General features: G+C 40.8%; 2 protein-coding genes across 2 annotated transcripts; both read right to left on the reverse strand.

Annotated features, from left to right (window-relative positions):
* Nucleotides 1–316: 316 nt before the first annotated feature.
* Nucleotides 317–2,759, reverse strand: LOC130746454 (putative receptor-like protein kinase At1g72540). The gene is made up of 5 exons (XM_057599081.1): nt 2,304–2,759; nt 2,074–2,209; nt 1,827–1,963; nt 1,519–1,642; nt 317–1,284 (listed from the first exon to the last, which is right to left on the reverse strand). Exons 1-5 carry the CDS (start codon nt 2,679–2,681, stop codon nt 665–667), a joined length of 1,395 nt encoding a protein of 464 aa, XP_057455064.1. The 5' UTR covers nt 2,682–2,759; the 3' UTR covers nt 317–664.
* A 10,960-nt stretch (nt 2,760–13,719) lies between these two features.
* LOC130744843 (uncharacterized) lies at nt 13,720–15,420 on the reverse strand. Its single transcript, XM_057597005.1, has one exon. It carries the CDS (start codon nt 15,418–15,420, stop codon nt 13,720–13,722), a length of 1,701 nt encoding a protein of 566 aa, XP_057452988.1.
* Between the last annotated feature and the right edge of the window lie 7,753 nt (nt 15,421–23,173).

Below are 23,173 nucleotides of genomic sequence, written 5' to 3' on the forward strand. Positions count from 1 at the left end.
TATCCTAAACCCAAATATTATTCATCAATAACCATTTGTCAACACGCGGAACCGGCGCAGGACAATGATAAAATTTGGTTTATTTCAGTTCTAAATTATTAGTTTTTTCAAATGAATATCGATGACTTTGTTAGTTAAGAATTAAAAAATGCTGCAGATAGGAGATAGGTCGTATTTAATCATGTTTTCCAAGAAGAAGAAAGAATAATAATTAAAAATTAATTAAAATGAGAAAGTCCACATTTATCAAAGTAAGGTAGAAAATCATGACAAAATTGCAGAACACAAGGTTTATTAAACAAACATCATAATAATCTGAATGTGAAATGTGTGTAACGTTTAAACTGCATAATAGCTTTGAAATAAGTATGTGGTAAGTATACTTAGGTGTATGTAACATCAGTCACCTAAAACATGCTGAAATTTTAAAAAATCAAACATCAAAATCAAACAAACAAACAAAAACAAGAACTGTATGATGCATGTACATCCTATGTCTAATTTTTCTTTTTCCTAACTTTAACTATGATTACATCAAGGAGAATTCCATTCCTCAGTACATGTTTAGAAATTCGTTCGGTTTCGCGGTTGATAGAGTCAATTTTCCTTAGTGTTACTTCTGTCCATTGTGATTTTGACTTAGGCCGGTATGCACGAAATCAAGCTAATATTCGCCATGTCCATTTATTTCTGCTGCTTGCTTGGGAGAATACAAACTGGTACCAAGAGTTTTATACAGAGCAGTATCAGAGTGAACAGCATGAGACCTCAAAGGCTTAACCCTGCGTCTACTGCCACGACTTTTTCGACGACGCCGGTTGTGACCCTTCTCATTTTTCTCTTCATTCTCTTCTTCTTTAACCTTCACCACGCCTTTATTGATCGCATCACGGTCATTTTCCACTCCTTTTCCATTCACTTCTACTGAACCTTCTTCACTTGGAACCACATAAACAAAATGGCCAATAGGGATATCATTCAGTTTCAACAACGGCTCTAAGCTCTTAACCACGGTTCTCATGGTGGGCCTGCTCTTATCATGAAGGCTTAGACATTGATGAGCCAAAGCTGCAAATTTTCTAGCCCCTTCAATTGAGTACTGATCCTCAAGCCTTGGGTCCATTATTCTTTCAAGCTTATAGTGATCTTTCAATAGAGGCCTTGCCCACTCTACCAAATCTTGTTCCCTAGTGGGTCGTTTCTTGTCCACAGATTTTCTTCCTGTGAGAAGCTCTAAGAGAACCACTCCAAAGCTATACACATCGCTCATGGTTGTCAAACGGCCTGATTAAAGAGGAAATAGAGGGTATATTGAGTCAACTGAAGAAAGTTTTCAATGAATGAAACTAAATAGCATGTTTGAATTCACGTTTAGATATTCTCGAATCAATTCTGTTCCGGCAAAAACTATCAGGAGTAATGAATTTTTCTTCCCATGTGAAAATCTACTATGTATCCAATTATCCAAACATGCACTAAAGGAACTGGTTTGAAATTGGTTAATTTTGAGAAGAATACCTGACATGATATACTCAGGAGCAGCATAACCTTGGGTTCCCATTACACGAGTTGTAATGTGTGTATGATCTTTATCTGGTCCATCTATTGCTAAACCAAAATCAGAGAGCTTGGCATTGAAATCCTGAAAAAAGAAACATAAAGAGCATACACATGTTAGTTTGCGTTGCTTTTAGTTACTGTGTGTTTGTATTTACGTTCAAATTGACCAAAAGCACATTCAAACTGCCTTGGAACGTGCGCTGTTAGAAATACAAACACGTATGATGCTCAATTGAGGAAACAAAGGTTAATGACTGAGGACTTACAGCATCCAGAAGAATGTTTGAGGCTTTAACATCTCTGTATATGACTGGCTTCTCTTCTTCATGAAGGAAAGCAAGTCCTTTTGCAGCCCCAATTGCTATTTTGATTCTTGTTAGCCAAGGCAAGGTTGCTAAATAACCTGCATTTTAGAACAATAACAGTCTTTTGTAAGAAAATTTGGCTCTTGTTTCAATTTTTCCCCCTTTTCTTTCATAATGAGAGCCAATTTAGAGAAAAACATGCATGCACCTTTGAAAAGCTTTTCCTCTAGATTGCCTCTCTCCATGTATTCATACACAAGAAGCCTGTGCTCATCTTCACAGCAATAGCCAATTAAATTGACCAGATGACGATGCTTCAACTGCCCCAGAAAGACTACTTCAGCCTGTGCAGTGCAAAAAGAAATTAGACAATTTCATCACTGGAAAAAAACAGAACAAGATGCATAGCTATATTGAAAGGTTTTTAGCAATTCTCACCAACCACTCCCTATGGCCTTGTTTTCCATCCAAATTTAAGGCCTTAACTGCTACTGTCCTAGGAACAAGTGTAAGCTTGTCATCAATGAACCCTTTATACACCTTCCCAAACCCACCTTCCCCAAGAAAATTGGATTTGTTGAAGCTGTGTGTGACCTCTTTGAGCTGCTGATAAGTGAAAATCTGAAGATTTGATCCCACAAGAGAATTGGATAAATCACTCATGATGGAGAGTGATGAATAATTGCTTACATCAGAGAGGGAGAGTCTAGTAGAAGATGTCTTTTTGGAAACTATTTTTGGGGTTTCTAAGGATGAGTTGTTGTCCTTAAAACAGCCAAGTACCAATGATCTCCATTGAAGCTTCTTTGAGGGCATTTTTCCTGATAAGCTGTATATATGTGAGTTTCTCAAAAGTTACAGCTTTATCAGTATCTGCAAAATTAGTTTAGAGGGATATGCTTTTATAGGTTACAATACCAAGACTTCAAATTTTTGTGGGGTAATTTTGTAAGGACTTTGACAAAGGAACCTGAAAAAGCCTTATTTGATGTACCATTATTTACTTATTTTCTTCTCCTCCGTGTAGGCCAGTGATATCAATAAAATTCTACACCTGATGTCATTTGTTCAAGACTTGTCAGCAGCCAAGTCCTGCAGCCCCCACATTATTATATTCTACCCGAATAATGTTATGTTTACAAACCATTTCCACCTCCACCTTACTTAAAGAAGAAGAGAAATGAGAGAAATGAGTGATATGATTTGTGATGTGATAAGAAATGCAGAGAGAGAAAAGAAGAAAAATGTGTGGAAATGAGATGGAAGAGAAAGTGAGGTGTGTATATATCATTACTCTATTCTACCCCTTCACCATTCTAAAGCTGTGTAAACGGTATTAGTTAGTTTTTTTGGTTTCAGTCCCTTTCTTTTTTCCACCTTGTGCTAAAAACTTATAAAAAGTATTTCTTAAGTGACTCCATGTGATCCAAATTAGGAATACTTTAATTGCACTAATGAAAACAATCTCAAAGAACGAACCTTCTTCAGCAAGAATCATGTTTGCCTATTTCATCATCAAAATAAAAGCCCTCAATTCTTTACCATGGAATTAAACATGTGGCTCGAAAGATGCCGCAACCGTTAGTTGTCAACCTTAATGGTTGCAAAATACCACTTTGGCAAGCTAGCTTATAGTTTTGATAAAGTTTGATGATAACTAGAGATATGATCAATTAAGTCTTTAAAATTGTGAAATAATCATCACTTTTTAACTAACTTTTAACATGGACCTAGGTCTAACCCTAATTTAAAGAAATTATTTGTGAATTTTATAGGAAAGGAAGGGGAAGACTATGAGGGGAATGGAAGAGAAAAGAAAAGGAAGGCAGGTTAAGCCCTCCCCTTATTTGGAAGCTCAAAATTCCACCAAATAACTAGAAGAACGGGTCTTGGAGGGATTTTAGAGGGTTTTCACAAATTCACCAAACTTTTACCCCCTCCTTTAAAAACTCTCAAACAAGTAGACATTCCATAAGTCTCTCATTTCGCTTCCCTCCCCTCCAAAACTAAACACACAAACGCCCCTAAAAAATCACAAACTACAGGACGGAAGGGGAAAACTTTGAGGGGAAGAGGAGAAGAGGGCAAGTGAGTGAAAGAGGGTGTGCCTACTGTTTTTTTGTAAGTTCCAAATTTTTCAAAGCCCTCAATTTGAAGAACTTCACAAAACAATTAAACAAGGGTCTTTGGTAAGTCTTAGAGGGCTTCAAAATTTCTTCAAACCGTTCCCCTATAAAATCTCTCAAATAAGGGGAGTGTTTCTCATAAACCACCCCATTTCCTTCCCTTCCTTTAAAAACTCAACTAATAAACATAATCTACTACAATATATTACTTCTACCCTATGGGTACTTAAAAAATGACAAAGTTCTTGTACCGGGTACATACTGGGTACGAGTACGAGTAGATACGTATTAAGTGCTTCTGGGACTACTTTCGTGGGTACTTCGAAGACAAAATAAAGGGGTTCTTTTTAAACCAATTAAAATTTTAGATATTATATTTACAGGAAATAGAAACTAACTAAAGTTAATTTCTCTTATTTTGATATCTAAAACACGTCTTTCTCACATCGTTTGACCTCTCATTTAAGAAGAAAGTCTCTTTCCGCCTTTATCCTATCGTTGTTCGTCCACTGTTCCACCTCTTTCCGCTGAGTATTGGGAGATTTGATATATAATTAATAGTAATATGTAAGATAAATGTTGTACCACGTACCGTACTCATACCCAGTACTGTACCCGCAACCATGGATACTAACTTCTACTTAACCCATGCGGGTAAAATTTTACTAAGGTGATAAACTTACTCATATTCAGACTTTACCGAGTGTCCTAAACCTAAAACAAGGGGATTTAATGAAATGATACAGCATTTAATCTGTCTACAATCTTAGTATATTGGACTAAATGAGTGTACTGTGTACAGTTTCTGTATTTAGTATTTTCAACTAGACCCCACTTGCTGATAGAATATAGATAAGGCTTAATTGCAACTTTGGTCCCTGACATTTACAAAAGCCACGATTTTGGTCCCTCACCTAATTTAATTACAAAAATCGTCCCTCACCTAACACTTCGTGAACAACGTTGGTCCAACCGTCAATTTTTTAACGGAAGAAGCTTACGTGGCGTCTGAAAGCTTATGTGGAAGTGCCACTGGCGTCAGAATCGATTTTTCCTCTCCTCTCGGCTGTTTTTTTTTATCTCATAGTGAAGCTTTGCTGTTGGGAGGCCTAGTTGTTGGAACGCTGGGATTGAGGTTGTGTCCTATTCCTCTGAGTTTTTTTGTTGTTTTTTCCTCTGAGATGTAGAGGCATGTGCCTCCCTCTCTCCGGTGGCACTTCCACCTAAGTTTTCAAACACCACATAAGCTTCTTCCGTTAAAAAATTGACGGTGGGACCAACTTTGTTCACAGAGTGTTAGGTGAGGGATGATTTTTGTAATTAAATTAGGTGAGGGACCAAAATCGTGGCTTTTATAAATGTCAGGGACCAAAGATGCAATTAAGCCTATAGATAAAGTCATAAGGTGGACAAATAGATAATGGCATTCAATTATTGTGTAAAATAATATCTTTTCGATTTTTCTTTAAAATTGATCCCACTATTGTGTTTGGGTAATGGAAAGAGCTGTTACAATTCTCAAAAAAAAAGGTGGACAAATAGAAAAGGACAATTTTAGAATCGGGCAACGTTTAGCAGCCAGATTTCATTTCAATAAATTCATAGCATATTCGGAAATCATTAAAATATCACATCTAAACAGAATTGATTTTCAGAAAGAACTCATTAAAATGATAAGCTAGTTTTGACGTCCATTTTAAGTTCTACTTGAGGAATCCATTGGTGATGAATGTAACAAATGCAGATCTAAACATGCGACTAGAGTAGAAAGAAAACGTGGAATTAGCGTGTAGCATTCGTTCGAGAGCATCTAAGATAAATGAGCATAGGGTGGTCCCTGAAGGTTGATTGACTTTGAATATTGACGCCACAGCCCACAGTGACACACGTACTTCGGGACGTTCATACTAGCAACAAAATGGAGTTTTCAACCAATGCCTTTTACTTGTCTCGTTTGTTGGATCACATTCTTAGTGGCTAGCTGTTGCTAATTATTTCTTTGTAATTTCGTCATGTGTACTGGTCTTTTGGGAGGAAGAAATTGTGTTTAAAGTCATATTACAGTTCTTGGCAATTTCTTAGTTTAGATAAGATGTGCTTGTTTTTTTGTGGGACTGTGGGAGCATGCACACAAAGAAAATATGAACATTAATTAGTGGATGTGATTTGAACTACGAAGGGCGTATGGAAGTTTTTAGAATAATGTTTCCAATCCAATCTAATAGTATATCTCTGTTTTCAACTTTTAACAATTCTTTAAAAAAAAAACAAAAACCTTAACAATTAAGGAATTCTTAGGGGGCACATTTGAGCCCTGAGATATGTCATAAACTGCTTATAACATGTTAATTAGGCCAAGAAAGGGTGGGTCGGGTTTTGCTTTCACCATTCCCAGAGGAGGATGGTTGATTTGAGCAATGTGTGATACAATAACCTAATCCTCGTTTAATTTATAAAACACGCATAAAAAATCTTAAAATATAATAAAGTTGAAATTTGAGTAATTCAAATTATTTATTTATTACTCTGGGGCGGGTTCGAAGGTAGGTTCGAGATGGGTACATGCTCCCCTAAAGTCCTAAACCCATCCTTATATCCGCCTAGGCAAGTTCGAGTTCAATTTTTATTTCAACCAGGTTAAAATGAGTTTTCTCCATCAAAGTCAAGATCATGTACGTATTCACGGATTCATATTTAATTATGATGTCTAATGCTAACCCCATAAGACATAAACCTAACCTTTACATTTGAACCCTTTTCTAAAACTTTATGACTAAAACATTAATTTTTTTGGCTAAAATAATTTTTTAGACTCTCATTTTATGATTAATTAATTAAGCTTTGGTTTAGTCCATAGCATCAAACTTTTCATGGTCCCCAATTTTACAATTAATTTTTTTTAATCCTCATTTTTTGATATTCAACTATTAATTAATTGGTGATGTGGCTCACAAAGGATCACGTCATAATTACCACGTGTCAAGAATAATTTTATATGGCCATGTTTTTGCCAAGTAACCTTTTATAGAGTGAATTTTTTTTATAAAAGAGCTAGTCATTGATATTATTTGGAAGCTGTTTACAGTGATATTTAGTAAACAAACATTCTCCAAATTCGATTGGAAAAAGTTTAAGAAATTAAGAATTTTGCGAATTAAGGGTTCTTTTGGGAAAACGTCTTGTCAAAGTGTTGTGTGTGAAACTTAGAAATCTCGACACCAACGTGTCAAGGGTAAACCCAATAAGTGAATAAACTGCAAGTTTAAAGGTGCTGAAATTCGAATTGCACTGAACAAACTGAAAAGTACATCAAATAAGTCGAAAACGCCTAATTACATCAACAGAAATACAAAGTAACAAAATAACAAGCTTGAAGCGCTCAAAGGCATGAAACATAAACGGCTGGTTCAGCAACATACTCCTCCATGATCACGTTAGGCTCGTTGAGTCTCTTTGATGCGGACATGTGAGCTTTTAGTGAGTTTTTAAGAGTTGAGTTGGGAACCCTTTCTTTTGCATAATCTTCTCCTATTTATAGTACTCCACTGTCTCGCATGTCTTTGGCGGTTTTTTCCCCTTGCTGGGTGAGTTAGTGGGCTTGGCTCCTCCACGATCTCCTGCTTGCAATGGTAACTTCATGCGCAGTGGGGAAGGTGGTGCCTCCTAACCGTTTACTTGCCACGTGGGTGGCCATCGTGGGGGGGAGGCACACGTTCCTTCAACTGATTCATTCAAAGCCGCATGTGGTAAACATGCCCGTGTTAATAGCAACGACATCCTTTGTCGACTTTCGCTAGCGTTTAAACTTAGTCTTTTCCTTGATTTTCCTGGTCTTATCTTCGACAAGCCCATGTGTTTTGGGCCAAACATTCTTGGGCCAACAAATGCCCCCCAAAAATGTTGATTCTCGACTACCAGACCTTGGAGAGAGCAAGCATTTTTTGAGCCTGAAATTTCGAGCGGAACTACCATCCCTTCCAACGTTCTTGCAATTTCAACCTTTCATCTTCAGGTCCAATCAAAAGTCATAGCGTCTGACTTCCGCCTGCTAATTTGCAGTCTCCTCACTAGAGTCATCATTGCTCCTTTACAGCCTATATACTAGGAAGCTACAGTTATAATAATAAAATAACTGTTGAGATTTCAAATTTTATGCAATGCTGTGCAATGCAGCTTCACGTCTGTTTCCCCTTCTGTCTATAAATACACCATTGTTGCTTCCTTGTAAGCTTTACACTTTTCAAATCTTCCAAGTTCCATTTGAAATTGCTTAACCCTTTGTTTCTTCATTTTTCTCTGGTGCGCTCTCCGATCACTTTCATGGCTTCCGATTCCGACAACGTTATACCACTGGCTGCTGCTCTTGAAATGGGTGAAGCCAAACGCGTTCCCATTCCAGACCCACCGTATGAAGCGGAAAAGAGGGCTATCTGGAAATCTCAGGTACTCATTCCTATCTCTGTTAATGGTACATTGCGCGCCATTTTAGGACCTCTGAAGAAAGCGAGAAAGGATAGACTTACTAGCCTTCCTGATGGTCATGAGACATTTCACCCTAGTATTCGAGGGGAAGAGCTTATCCTTGCTTTTCGATCCTCTTACCGCTTACCCTTTTTGAATGACCCTAAGAGGGCTTTTCGATCTGCCCCACCCAATCCGACCGCTAATGACGGAGCTTATTTGAAATGGCTTGATAGGATAGAAGGCCAGTAAGTCTGGGCATTGGAAGGTCACTGGGATTTTTGACTTAATTCAGTTGTCGAGATCACCTATCTCCTATCATCCTGCTATGCTTTTGAGCTCATTCTATTTCTGGGAGAGATCTACCAACAGCTTCCATGTTCCCTTTGGCATGATTACCCCCACACTTCTCGACGTCGCTGCAATTACTGGCCTCTGGTTCATGGGTGATGATTATCATTCTACTGCTGCCCCAGTTAAGCCTATCGCCATTTCGACGGACAATGTAGCCTTTAGCCGATTTATCAAGGATCACTATGTCGAAGACGGTGAAGTTTCTGATGTTGAGCATGTTGCGTTTCTCTTGTATTGGCTCTCTGCTTACGTATTTTGCACTAAATCTCTGAGGATCCCCGCCAAGCTTCTTCCTTTGGCCAATTTGCTCCATGAGGGTCGAAGAATCGCTTTGGCCAGGCTTGTTCTTGGTAACCTTTATCAGATGATTAATGAAGCAGTGGCCGATATTCAAGATCCCAAGGTCATGTCTTTAAATGCAACCGGTCCGTTATGGCTTCTTCAACTTTGGTTGAATGCAGTTTTCGAATCTTTTCTTCCGGCTAAACAAACCCCTCCTGCGGTGTCTAACACAAGGATTGATGCTCATAGGCTCGAGACTTTAACCCCTCCTTACAATGCTTCTAACTTTGAGGCCGATTTCAAGAAGTATTTCACCATGTTCTTCGAACTGAAACATTACCGTTCCAGTTTTGCCCCATACAGCAAGCCCACTTAAGGCCCGCGTTGGCTGAAAACTTCCTACCCCAAGCTTCCCGATTCAGAAGATTTCTCCCCACATCAGCTTGAACTCTGGCAAACCATAATATCCCCTCGAGTGTTGACCATAGGTTTTGCCAATAATGACTATACCCTGTGTGGTTATAACCCCCAGGTGGTTTCTCGACAATTTGGGCCAAGTCAGGATTTGCCTAACACATTGTTCGACCACTCTCTTGTTCTCTATCCTGGCGCCGTTACCAAACTCAGCGTTTTCGACACCACCGTTAACTACTACAACGAAGAGCTGATTAATCTCAGTCCTTTTCGCTTTGTCCCTTCTTTTTATGTCACCAAGGCATTTAAGACTTGGTGGTCTACTTATTGGAGCGACATTTTGGTGCCGATCGAAGATTGTTTTCAGCGCATAACGAATGTTTTTCTTTTGCAGAAGCAAGCTCCTAAGAAGACCAAAGGTATGCATTCGTCCGAGATCAACGCTTTCCAGCAATTCTTCGGTGTAGTGTATTTTCCGGGTCCTCGACTTCGAGAAACTGTTGCTAAAGCAGCTCAAGTTCTTAGGCAAATGTGGGAGTCTAAAGCCAAGAAAACTCGGTTGATCATCCCTCCCGATGAGGATGGTCTCTCTTTTATTATTCGAAAAACTGGCTTTAAATTCCCACCGTTGCCTACTTGTAAGTATGCTTTGGCTCTTCCATTGGTCCTTCCTAAATGGGTTGACCATGTAAGTATCAAGAATTTTTACCAAAGTGCGTTGCCTCTTCGGAAGCGGGTGACCTGGACTAAATACTATCTATGGAATCTTCCTTTCCATGTGTCGGTCGAAATCTTCAACCACATATCGATAAGAACGCTTATTAGTCAAGGTAATTATTTCGACCTGGCTTTCTCGTGATATTTATGGCTTAACTCTTCTTTCTTTTCTCCTCACAGCTGAACCAATTCGTCGACCAACTCCTCAAGCCTCTCCTCGGGTGACTTCTGCTACCATTGATGATGATGATGATGACAATGTTAGCTTGGCCGACAAGCTTAAAGCACTGAAGGTAATATCTAGGCGGTGAAACTTTGTTCTTTCCATGGTATATATGTATTGCGTAACCCTTTGTTTTCATTTCAGAGTCGAAAACGAGGGGCTACACCTACTACCTCTGCAACCCAGAAGAAGGTAAAAGGGGTCAGTGGTTCAGCCGTTAGCAAACCTTCCCCGGCTAAGTCTACTAGCCGTCCTGAGGAGGTCCAAGGAGGTGGAGCCCAAGCTGTTGATCAGGTTCGAAATCCCCTGCTTGCGTTCAACCTTTCCATATGTTTTGCAAGTTTACTGATGTTTTATCTCTTGCTCAGGTAGGAACACAAGAACATTCTGCTTCCAGCCCTCCTTCTCACGAGGACGTGCCTATCCCTGACCCTGCCAAGCACAAAACTGATGAGAAGGCCTCAGCCAAGAAGATTTCCAAGAAGAAATCTAAGTCTGGTCGCAAGTCTGGCAGCCATTCTTCTCATTTTTCCAAGAGTTCGGCAAGTTCAAGTCCTCACAAAAATTCTGCTCCCAAGGTAACTTATCGTTAGCTATGGCTTAATTCGATTTTCTTTCCTTTTCCTCCCTCAAATATTTCGCTTTTCATTCTTCAGAGGGTTGGCATGTCTAAAATGGTTGTGCCCCGAGCCAAATTGTTACCTCGTAATCCTCCACGAGTTGTTCTGTCGAGTCCTTTGAGCAGTCTGGGGTCCTCGAGTTCGAGTTTAGATTCTAGCGAGTTAGACCCTATGTGGGATAAGTTGAACTTCTATTTCAATTCGAAACCAATTGCTTGGCAACATCCTGGTTGTGCACCTTATTATACCAAGGAGTGTCGAGATAATCTTTCTAATTTTCCCCCGCAGGATACTCCAAACACTTCTCCTCTGGCCCTTGAACAAAGCATGCCACATGTCGAAGTTCAAAGCGGCGAAGACCAAATGCCCCTAGTCACTCAGCCTGAACAAGTGATTGGTGTCATGCCTCCTCCAAAGCATCTTGTGGACGCTGGTGCTGATGCTCTAAACTCGACACAAGCTGGCCCTTCTCCCAAGCCTCAATAAGATTCCGGAGCTGTTTTTGCTTTCTTCGCATGCCAAAGGAGGTTCTGCTTCTTCAAGGATAGCAGCTTCATCTCATGCTTCTGGTGAAAGGCTTAATGCATTTTTGGTCCAAGATCCGCTTGCCACTATTCAAAGTTTCCTCGATGGTACTTTGAACCTTGATTCTCCGCCACATCATGCTGAAACTACTGAGACTGCTCAGTCTAGCGGGGTAGCTAGTTCTGGCCAGATTGAAGAAGTCTTGGCTAAATTGAAGGACCTAGTTTTCGATGAAAGATTCTTCGATAAAGTCCGGGCTAACCCTCAATCAGGCCATGATGTCAAGGAGTTGCTCACTTTCCTGCTGGGCCAGCGTCTCGACCAAGTTCAGGCTGATGCTCTTGTTGAGTTCCAGACTTTCCTGGTTGATCTTTTGGCCACGCTTGATAAAGCCAACACTGTGGAGCAACTCATCAAGACTAAAGAGGCGCAGGTGACTTCTAGCACCCAAGGGCTCTTAAATGTGAAGGATGAGGTTCTTAAGTTGACTGCCAGGAAGACTCTTATAGCAACTGATTTGTCGAGTGTTAACACTCGGCTGGACGAGCTACGGAGGGAGATGGCAATGCTTGAGAAGGAGAAGACAACGTTGGTCGAAGAAGGTCCTGTTGTGAATGCCCGGCTGACTACTCTAGCTGCTGAATGCACAAGTGTGATGTTGTCGACATCTCAGTTGTCCAAAGAGGTTGCAGCAGAGCAAGGTGTTAAGCAAAACTTGGATGCCAGGATCGTTGCTGCCGGCGCTCAACTCGAAACCTTTAAGTCGAGGTTTTAGGACTTTTATGCTTACTTCCTTTCATTGTCTTGGGTCTGTAATAACTCTGTACTTGTATGACCTTTGTTGCCAATGTTTGTACTTTTACCCTTTAAGTACCTGTCTCGACAATGACTTTATTGATTAATTCGTGTTGATGATGTCGACATAATTTGTCTGGCGTCCTTTTATTGTCGAATTAACACGATTTGTCAGCTTACTCCCTCTTGCTTTGCCTTTTGATTTCCATACCATTTAACTTGGTATCTTTCACGGCAATCTAACCTTCTATCTTCCACGCCATTACTCAATGTCTTGAAAATAGAGTAATTTATGACGTTCTTTTACCACGTTCTTGTTCCGACGAAACAACTTCCTCCACTCACGGTAGTGGCTTACGTGGCTGACTGTGCTTGGGTAACCATTGATAACTGTTTGCCATGCATTAATGCAACTGTTTGTTTCACTTCATTATAAATAAAGTCGTTTTTACTCTTTTCATTAGTAACTTCTTCTTTTGCTAGTAACCCTCTTCCCGGCTTTGTTCTTCCAATCCCCAATCATGGATAGTAGAGTCATTCTCCAACGTATCCGCAACCTGGCCTTCCGGCATGATCTCTTTGATGACATGTTTGTATCCCCCGCTGGCCTCGACGACCTTTTGGGGCTCATCCACCAACTACTTCAAAGGTCAATTATCACGCGCGTCAGGGTTCCTCTCCAGGAGTTCCAGGAGCTACTCGTCGAAGCCAAACCTTTGTACGAGGAGTATAGGGAGCTTTCCTTGATGGCGTTCTTTCAAGAGCACCAGATTGGTGAGTTGAAGGAGAGGTTTGACTCCCTCCGGGCCTCCTTGGACCAACAAGACCCGGCAGGTCTTGTTAGACTGGCTGTCGAGATTGCTGCAGTCTCTTTTGAAGACCTCAACGCCCGTAAGGAGAAGGCTCGGCTTGAGGGCCAAATGGCGGCGCTAGTGGGCCAAATTGGCCCTCTGCAGGCTAGATATGAGGCCTATAAGGCCAATCTCCCTTTTTGAGTTTCAACCTTTTTGTATTTTTGTTTTTTGCCATGATTGTAATGTCTCATCATAATTAATAAAACATTTGATTTGGCAATCTTTTATCTTTTTGCTCATTTGATTTCGACTTCATGCAACATTGGTTTATACGCTTTTAGGTATTTGCCATTTATTGTCACATGTTGACGTTGACCGCTTAATTCTTTAATCAAATAAGCGTTATTAGATAGCGGTCTTTCGACTTCGAATGGTCCTTCCCAATTGGGGGCCCACTTTTCGTAAGCTCTATCTTTTTTATCCATTGGCAAAATAACCTTCCAAACGTAATCCCCCGTGACAAAAGATCGATTTCTAACCTTCTTATTGTAGGCTTTGGCTATGCGATCCTTTTTGTCTGATCAAAACGTCTAATGCTAAGATTCTTTCTTCGTCGAGATTCACCAGTTCGTCAAGCATCATGTTCCAGTAGTCTTCACTAGGAATCTCTTCCTGTCTTTGAATCCTACATGATTGCAAGTATACTTCTGCCGGTAACACTGCTTCTTGGTCGTACGCTAGTCGAAAAGGTGTTGCTCCCGTAGCTTCTTTTGGTGAATTCTTGTAGGCCCATTGGACTTGGCTTAAAGACTCATGCCAACTTTTCGGTTTTCGACCTACATGGTTTTTGATCAAGCTGATCAAGGTCTTGTTGGCAGCCTCCACTTGACCGTTTGCTTGTGCGTAGTAGGAAGTCGAGGTTAAAAGCTTTATGCCCCAAGATTCTGCAAAAGCTGCTACTTTTCGTCCTACGAACACCGTCCCTTGGTCCGTTGTAAGCGATTCAAGCAACCCAAATCGATACACAATGTGATTTTGTATGAATTCGATTACTGTTTCCTGAGTCACATTTTGCAGTGGAATGGCTTCGACCCATTTGGTAAAATAATCTATTGCCACAATTATATACTTGTGCTGCCTCGATGAGGCAGGATGTATCTTGCCAATTATATCTATAGCCCAACCCCTAAATGGCCATGGCTTGATAATGGAGTGTAATTCACTAGCTAGCACGTGTTGGATTCCTGAGTGCTTCTGGCAATCCTGATAACCTTTTGCATATTCGTTGCAGTCCTTCATGATAGTTGGCCAGTACATTCCTTGTCTGAAAAGAATCCATTTCATTTTTGCTCCCGCTTGGTGTGCCCCACATAAACCATCATGCACAGCAGAAATGGCTACAAACGCATCATCCTCGCTTAAGCATTTTAGCAATGTTCCATCGACATTCTTCTTAAACAATTCATTGCCTATGATGGTGTAATTTAGAGCCCTGTACTTAATTTTTCTGTCGGTTGATCCTACGGGGTTTTGCAAATACTCGACAATTGGTTTCCTCCAATCACCAAGCGTGAGGCTGTCGATAGCCATAATGTCGAGATCCAAAGGACTCAGTTTTTCCTTGATCTTGATCAATTCCTTCAACTTCTTCTTATCTACCATGTACCCAGAAGCGATTTGTGCTAACTCATTGGCCTCTTGATTGCTCACCCTAGGTGCGTAGCTGACTCCTGCTTGGTCGAAATTGGCTAGTAAACCCATAGCTTTCACGTAATATTTTGCCAAGTTTTCACTAACGCATTTATACTCTTTGGTAAGCTGTTTTACTACCAATTCTGAATCGCCTTTAATTTCGACGTTTTTTGCCTCCAAGGCCAACAGTATCTCGAGGACAGAGACTAAGGCTTCATATTCAGTTTCGTTATTAGAACAACTTTCTTGAATTCGAAACACGAATTTGGTTGGGATGCCTTGTGGGGATACTATAAACATTCCAATTCCCGATCCTTCCTTATGGCTTGAGCCATCGAAAAACAACTTCCAAGGCTGTAATCCTACATAATTTATTTCTTTAGGCAAAGTATGATCTGCTAAGAAATCAGCTACTGCTTGCCCCTTAATTGCTTTCAAGGGGGCATACGTGAGCGAATATTCGGTTAAGGCTAAAGACCATTTACCAATTCGACTGTGCAAAATAGGCTTGGATAACATGTGTTTTATTATATCAAAATGAGAGAAAACCATTACATCAATTGACTTTATATAATATTTCAGCTTGGTGCAAGAGAAATATAAACATAAACACAGTTTCTCGATCATAATGTATCGAGTTTCAGCATCGTTTAACACGCGGCTCAAATAAAATATGGCTCTTTCGACGCCATCTTCATCTTCCTGTGCCAACATGCTTCCAATGGTTTCTTCTGTTGCTGAAATGTACAACCTCATTGGCTTTCCTTTTATGGGAGGAATCATCACTCAGGGACTTGCCAAATAATCTTTGAGCTCATCAAATGCTTTTTGGTGTTCTGCTTCCCAGCGAAAAGTGTCTTATTTCTTTAGTCGAAGAAGTGATGAGAAGGGCTTAGTTTTGTCGCTAAGATTAACAATAAATCTTCTAAGGAAATTGACCTTTCCCAATAGCGACTGTAGTTGTTTCTTGCTAGCTGGTGGACTTGTGTCGAGAATAGCTTTGGCTTTGTTCTTGTTAATTTTGATGCCTTTCTTGTGCACCACAAAACCCAAAAAATCACCTGCAATCACACCAAACGCGCATTTAAGGGGGTTCATTTTTAAGCCATGCATCCTCATTCTTTCGAATGACTTCCTCAGATGCGACAGGTATTCATCCCTGGACGGGGACTTCACCACTATGTCATCGATATAAACCTGCATGAAAGTTTCAATAAAGTCATGGAAGATGGTGTTCATTACCCTTTGATAGGTCACGCCAGCGTTTTTCAAACCAAATGGCATGACCACCCATTCATATGTCCCTAAGGCACCAGGACATCAAAAAGCTGTTTTTGACACATCTTCCTTGGCAATGAAAATCTGATTGTAGCCAGAATATCCATCCAGTAAACTTAAGTATTCGTGACCCGCTACTGAATCCACCATCATTTCGGTTATGGGCATGTGGTACTCGTCTTTGGGTGTGGCAGCATTTAGGTCTCGAAAATCTATGCAGACTCTCATCTTACCATTTTTCTTGATTACTAGAACCACATTAGCTAGCCACTCGACATATCTGGTCGTTCTAATGAACTTGCATCTTAGCAATCTTTCGATTTCTTCTTTGATTTTTACCAGGACGTCTGGATGGAATCTCCTGGGCAGTTGTTTCACGGGTTTTTTATCTTCTTTGATTGGCAATTGTAACTCCACCAAGTCTCGACTTAAACCAGGCATCTCGTCGTAATCCCAAGCGAAACAATCTTTGAATTCTTTAAGTAACTCTATCATTTTGCCTCTAAGTTCTGGGTCGATCAAGGAACTTATGTAGGTTGGCCTCTTCTTCGATCCATCTCCCAGGTCTACTTCCTCCAAAGGGTCTTGAGCCTCCATCTTCGTGGCATCCACTAGGGGTTTTTCGAATCCCAGAGGGACATCATCATAGATGCAATCTAACCTCAAATCACACACGTCCTCTATGGCCTTCTCACTTGGCTCATCTAAACACGAGCTATCCTTTCCGTTTCGAGCTGACATTTCGACAGGCAAAACTGAAGCTTCAATTTCTCCTTTGATGGCCAGGTTTTCGGCCACTTCGTCGGCCTTTAGAGCCGTTCTTATCTTGTTTTCGGCTGCGTATGCCGAAATTCGAGCCAAGCTCGAATTAATCATCATTATGTGGTGTTGCCACATTGGTGGCAGTTTCATCACTTGCCACTTCCTTGGCGGCACACTCGTCTTCTTCACTATGCCAACCACTCATGGCATCCACTTTGCATGACTCATTGAGATGCAGTCCTCGAACTGGGTCCAGTGTCACTAAGTATTCTGCGTAAGGGTTTAAATATTGATTGGCTACCGTATCAAGTGGAGCGATTGTAGCCAAATTCTTCTCAAAGTTTTTCTTGTCGACATAGCCCGCTTCTGCCAAGTAGTAACTTTGATCAGCTTGTACATTCTCGACAACTCCATCTGCTTTCCAAATGGATATTCTCTGATGTAAGGTAAAAGGCACTGCCCCTACTCCATGGATCCACTCTCTGCCCAATAGCAGATTATAGTTGGCCTTCGAGGGCACAACAATGAACAGTGTAGATCTGCTCACTGTTCCCACAGTTATATTCAGCATGATTGCACCCATGGAGTTGCTGGTCTTGCCTTCATAGTCTGAAAGGACCATGTCATGGGGAATTAGATCTGCCTCCGTCTTGCCCAACTTCTTCAACATGAACCTAGGTATTAGGTTAATCGCAGCACCACCATCGACTAGCACCTTGTTGACTCCTTTGTCTTCCACTTTGGCCCACACAAACAAGGGCTTCAAGTGACTTTTCATATGCTCTGAAGGCCTTTGGAAAATGGCCCTCTCATCTTCAACAGCTCTTCTCTACATGACATAATAACATAAAGGGTTATCATCAGCCTCTTCTTCGACATAATAATCTTCGTCGCCTTCAGTGACCTCGGATATTCTGTCGAAATCTGCCGGGAGAATGGATACTATGCAGACGATGTTGAGGTCTTCTCCATCACTCTCGTCGAAGTCTTCTAGCATGTCTTCATCTTCATCTTCATCCTCAGCAGCCACCTTTACCTTTTCCTTGGTGGGGTTCGGTAGGGTCATTCCTTGTTTAATGGCTTGGTCCAGATGATTGATGATGGAAGCCACGCTTGGCTTGTCTTCTGGAGCATCTGATGGCTTGATATCCCACAGAGATCGAAATTTGCCACCTCTTTCTCGTTCCGCTTTCCTTTTCCTTAAGAACCGTCGAAACTGGGTCCTGGTCATCTACTCTGGCCCATAGTAGTTCCTCGAACCATAGGAATAGCTCCTCGATACCTGAGAGTTGTTAACATACGAGGATCCTTGGCCTAAGTCGATTTTCTGCCACCTCTGCCTTGGCTTTGGTTTAGGGGGTGCTGATCTAAACCATTGGTTTTTGGGTACCTCAGCATTGGGGAGGTAAGTCTTGCTTTTCCCCTTTTGGTCTTGGCCCCTACGGCCATAGTGCTCCTGGCTGACCATCTCTTCTGAAGGTATGAAAAACGGTAGAAAGGGGGGGTTTGAATAACGTTTTCAGAATAAAACTTCCACCTTAAAGATTTTAACAAATCTTTCGAGAACAAAGTGCTTAAGATAAGAGATAGAAAAGCACACAAGGATTTTATCCTGGTTCACTTGATAAATCACTCAAGCTAATCCAGTCCACCCGTTAAGGTGATTTCTTCCTTCTTAGAATGAAGGCAATCCACTAATCAGGTAAATGTTACAACTGCTCTTGAAACCTACAAGTGACTAACAATACACTGACTTAGCTCACACTAAGATTCACTCTCTTAGTCTTCTCTAGGATCCGATCAAACTTGATCTCCTAAAGGTAACTAAACAACTGTTTAAGAAGGAATGTTTACAAAGAATTTGCTTCTAAAAAGCTAATAGTAAACACAATGAATTCAGATGAAAGAATGCTTAGAAGGTTTGAGTATAGCTTGCGCGTGTGAGATTCTTCCAACCGCATCTTTCAATCTTCAGCCTCTATTTATACTCCAAGGATTAGGGTTTGAACGCTGCATTGGAATGCTACCGTTGGAGGGCAGTTCTGGAAATTCCAGCTTCTGCTGTGGCTGAGAATGTTAGGTAGGTCGTCAGGATAGTATATTTGCTTTTGAACTTGGATAGTGACTTGACCTTTAAACCTAGTAGACTTCTGATCAGGGGAAGGCTTCATGTTGGAACTTGTGAAGCTCGTTGATCAGAGTCAGAGGGAAGCAGAGATCCTCTGACCGTTGTATCTTCTGATTCTGAACTCAGAGGGAAGTACATGGTCTTCAGAGTCATCTTGCTTCTGGACATCAGAGTTTCCACTTTTCAGCTTCTGGATCTTCTTCAGAGTCTTCTACACCATCAGAACATCTGAACCTTCAGAGTGTCTGGGTTGTCAGAACGTCTGGATCTTCAGAACTTCAAGTGACTGAGTCCATATCAGAGCTTGTAAGGCTTCAGATCTTCTGAAGCTTTTCTACTGTTCAGAGTGAACATAGATGTTGCGACAGAGCCTGTAAATAGCACACTCAGAAAAACACGTTAGAGCACCATAATTGTTCATACTAAAATGTTAACTTGTAATCATCAAAACATAGAGTTGTACTACTCGATCAAAACTTGATCTTACATCTTCATGAGGATAAGTCAATCTTCTGGCTACAGGTGCCTTCTGTTGGTAATGCTTCTTCATTTCAGAGTCTTGATAGGCCTTTGCGGCTGACTTGTCGAAGACAGCGCTGCATCTAGGGCACAGCATGACTTCCTTCTCTCCGTCTTGGCTTCGAGATAGGAATTCGACAAGGGTTTCTCCGGCCTTGGGGTAGACTTCCTCCAGACTTACATTTTCAGCTGGCTCTTCGACTGCTGCTTCTTTGGCCTCTGACTCTCCAAGAGTCAAACCCAAATCAAGTTTCTCAGCAATATTCACCATGCAAATGTGGAGGGGCTCCACGTAATTGGCTTCGACTTTCTTCAGTAGATCTGAGTCGACTTTCGCTTGACCTTTAGTCTTTTCGCCATACTTGAGCCTGCTAGAATCCAGCGCTCCTTGAACAAGGTCCCTGAAACGAACACACTGTGAGGTCCAATGGCCAAAAAAGTTATGATACTTACAGTATTTCTTGCCTTTCTTCTGTTCAGGAGAAGGCAGTTTTTGGTCTTTAGGGACCACAATTAAACCATCAGACACGAGTATATCATAAATTGCATCACATTTGGTCTCATCAAACGTATAAGTTTTAACAGTAGGAACACTGTCTTTGGGAGATTCTTCTCCCGCCTTGTTTTCATAAGGCTTTAGCGCCTTGCAAACATAAGGGTCCCCTGGCTGAAGTTCAGCCAAGTTGATGTCGTTAATGTCGACTTCGGGGGTGACCTCATGATACACACACTGGGTTGGACATACAGATTCCGTATCTATGTGGGTCACTTTCTCTTTTTTAGGCCACCTGTGGGTTGTCTTAGCTTTCTCGTCGTTCTTTTCCGCTTTGAGTAACTCGACATGTCTTACTCTATCCGCGAGCTGTGACATATCTCGAATATACTGCGTGTCGAGTTTCTTCCTGATCGAGTACTCTAAACCACCTGCGGCCAAAACAACCAACTCATGTTCTGGGACATGGGTGAAACATCGAGATTTCAACATCCTGAACCTGTTCAAGTAATCATCGATGGACTCTGCGTTCTTTCTTTTGACGCTAGCTAAGTCCTTCAAGCTCACCTTACATTCACCTCTAAAGAATTGTTCATGAAAAATCCTTTCCAATTGCGTCCAAGTATGGACCGACCTTGGGGCAAGAGTCGTGAACCATGTAAATGCATTTTTGGTCAAAGAGCTAGGAAAATACTTCATTTTCAAATTTTCATTGATGGTCAAGTCTCCAGCTTCAATCTGGTATCTCGCCACGTGTTCCACAGTGGACTCTCCTGAGTCCCCGGAAAACTTAGTAAACTTCGGGACTTTCCAACCTCGAGGGAGCTCTGCTTCGAGAAATTCCTCAGTGAAGGCTGAGATAAAATGGGGCCTGTTCGCAAAACCCACATTAAAACCATGTTGGTTCAACAATTGTTCAACAACGGCAGCAACATTCTGTTGCCCCCCAGCATTCTGGTGTCGAATTCTCTCCAATATCTTATCAGCATGCTCATTCCTATTTACCACATATGGATTCTGTGGTGCAGCCTGTACCCCTCTATTTTCTTCGAACAAAGGATTTTGCTCCATATTTGGGTAAAATTGTGCAGGCCTACGAGCAGGGACCGCGACTGGCGGGATCGGTTCAATCCATGGTAATGGCGCAACTTCGACTTGGCCTCCTAACATTGTGGCCAAACGTCCCATTTGATGGGCCAGTTGTTGATTATTGGCATAAACATTCTCCAAATTCGATTGGAAAAAGTTTAAGAATTTAAGAATTTTGCGAATTAAGGGTTCTTTTGGGAAAACGTCTTGCCAAAGTGTTGTGTGTGAACTTAGAAATCTCGACATAGAAATCTCGACACCCACGTGCCAAGGGTAAACCTAATAAGTGAATAAACTGCAAGTTTAAAGGTGCTGAAATTTGAATTGCACTGAACAAACTGAAAAGTACATCAAATAAGTCGAAAACGTCTAATTACATCAACAGAAATACAAAGTAACAAAATAACAAGCTTGAAGCGCTCAAAGGCATAAAACATAAACGGCTGGTTCAGCAACATACTCCTCCATGATCACGTTAGGCTCGTTGAGTCTCTTTGATGCGGACATGTGAGCTTTTAGTGAGTTTTTAAGAGTTGAGTTGGGAACCCTTTTTTCTGCATAATCTTCTCCTATTTATAGTACTCCACTGTCTCGCATGTCTTTGACGGTTTTTCCCCTTGCTGGGTGAGTTAGCGGGCTTGGCTCCTCCACGATCTCCTGCTTGCACTGGTAACTTCATGCGTAGTGGGGAGGGTGGTGCCTCCTAACCGTTTAATTGCCACGTGGGTGGCCATCGTGGGGGGGGGAGGCACACGTTCCTTCAACTGATTCATTCAAAGCCGCACGTGGTAAACATGCCCGTGTTAATAGCAACGGCATCCTTTGTCGACTTTCGCTAGCGTTTAAACTTAGCCTTTTCCTTGATTTTCCTGGTCTTATCTTCGACAAGCCCATGCGTTTTGGGCCAAACATTCTTGGGCCAACAGAAGCATATAGATGTAGCAATAGTGACATGACTATTTGAGACTTGTATAACCAATTAATAGTGAGATGATATTATTAAGTGGTGATTGAAACCAAAGTTATATGTAAAACTTGATATTAAAGCCATAAAAATGAGATGATAAGGACCAAGTGACCAAAACTAAGGCACTGTTCAGAAGAGCTTATTTGAGCTTATCTTATGGCATAAGCGTTTACGTAAGTGTTTGAGAGAGCTTATGGAAATATGTTATGACCTACCTATAAGTTGTTTTGACCTTGTTTTCAGTTGTTCAAATTAGCTTATGAATAAGAGTTTATGCTTATCCATAATCCATTTTCACCTTATTTCAATTAGTTTCTCAATTTAACTTATGGATAAACGCTCATAGAATAAGTTCTTATGACCCTAAGTATTTAAGTCGAAGCACCATGAATCTAAGTATTAAAAGAGGCCTAAAAAATTATTTTAGCCTTATTTGTATTTTTGAAAATTGTGTATGTAAAAGTTCTTGCTCAATTAGATTAAGACATCAAACACTATCATATAGTGGAGCTTCGGTCTTGTTGTTGAAATGTGGGGTTTTACGAGATTTTGTATGACTTTTAGGATTTTTACTTCATGTTATCATTATCAATTTGAGTCAACATATTTTGTACTTAATTTACTTATTTATTCTGCATTGCAATAGCGTTCTTTGAGATTTATATTTAATTTCTACATGGCACTACAAGAAAACAACACTTTACAAATGGCTTGAAAATTGTCGCAAAATCACATTACCAACGACTAACATGTTTAAAAAAAAAGAGTTGCCGACGACCGAGGTCGTTTATAATTTGGCGGTAATTTTGTTTTTGGCGGGAAACATTACTACCAAATTATAAACGGCTTTGGCCTACGGTAATTTTTTAAAATTAAAATTGTCATCGGTCGATAACTTGGTGGGTTTTTAAAAATTTAGAAGATAACTTGGAAGACTTGTGAACAAATTATCATGGGCTACCGACAATCAATATCGTCAGTAACTTGTAAGGATCCCTAAAAAAATTCGATAATTACTGACGATTAAAACTGTTAGTAATCTATAAATAGACATTTATGAAACCTCTTA

This window comes from Lotus japonicus, chromosome 3, assembly GCF_012489685.1.
Source record: "Lotus japonicus ecotype B-129 chromosome 3, LjGifu_v1.2".
Taxonomy (NCBI): domain Eukaryota; kingdom Viridiplantae; phylum Streptophyta; class Magnoliopsida; order Fabales; family Fabaceae; genus Lotus; species Lotus japonicus.

Coding starts and splice junctions, on each gene's coding strand:
- LOC130746454 (XM_057599081.1), bottom strand. CDS start 2,681: ATGCCCTCAAAGAAGCTTCAATGGAGATCATTGGTACTTGGCTGTTTT. Junction 1,643..1,826: donor CAAACATTCTTCTGGATGCT/GTAAGTCCTCAG, acceptor TTCTTTTTTCAG/GATTTCAATGCCAAGCTCTC. Junction 1,285..1,518: donor TCCTGAGTATATCATGTCAG/GTATTCTTCTCA, acceptor CTCTTTAATCAG/GCCGTTTGACAACCATGAGC.
- LOC130744843 (XM_057597005.1), bottom strand. CDS start 15,420: ATGGTTTTCTCTCATTTTGATATAATAAAACACATGTTATCCAAGCCT.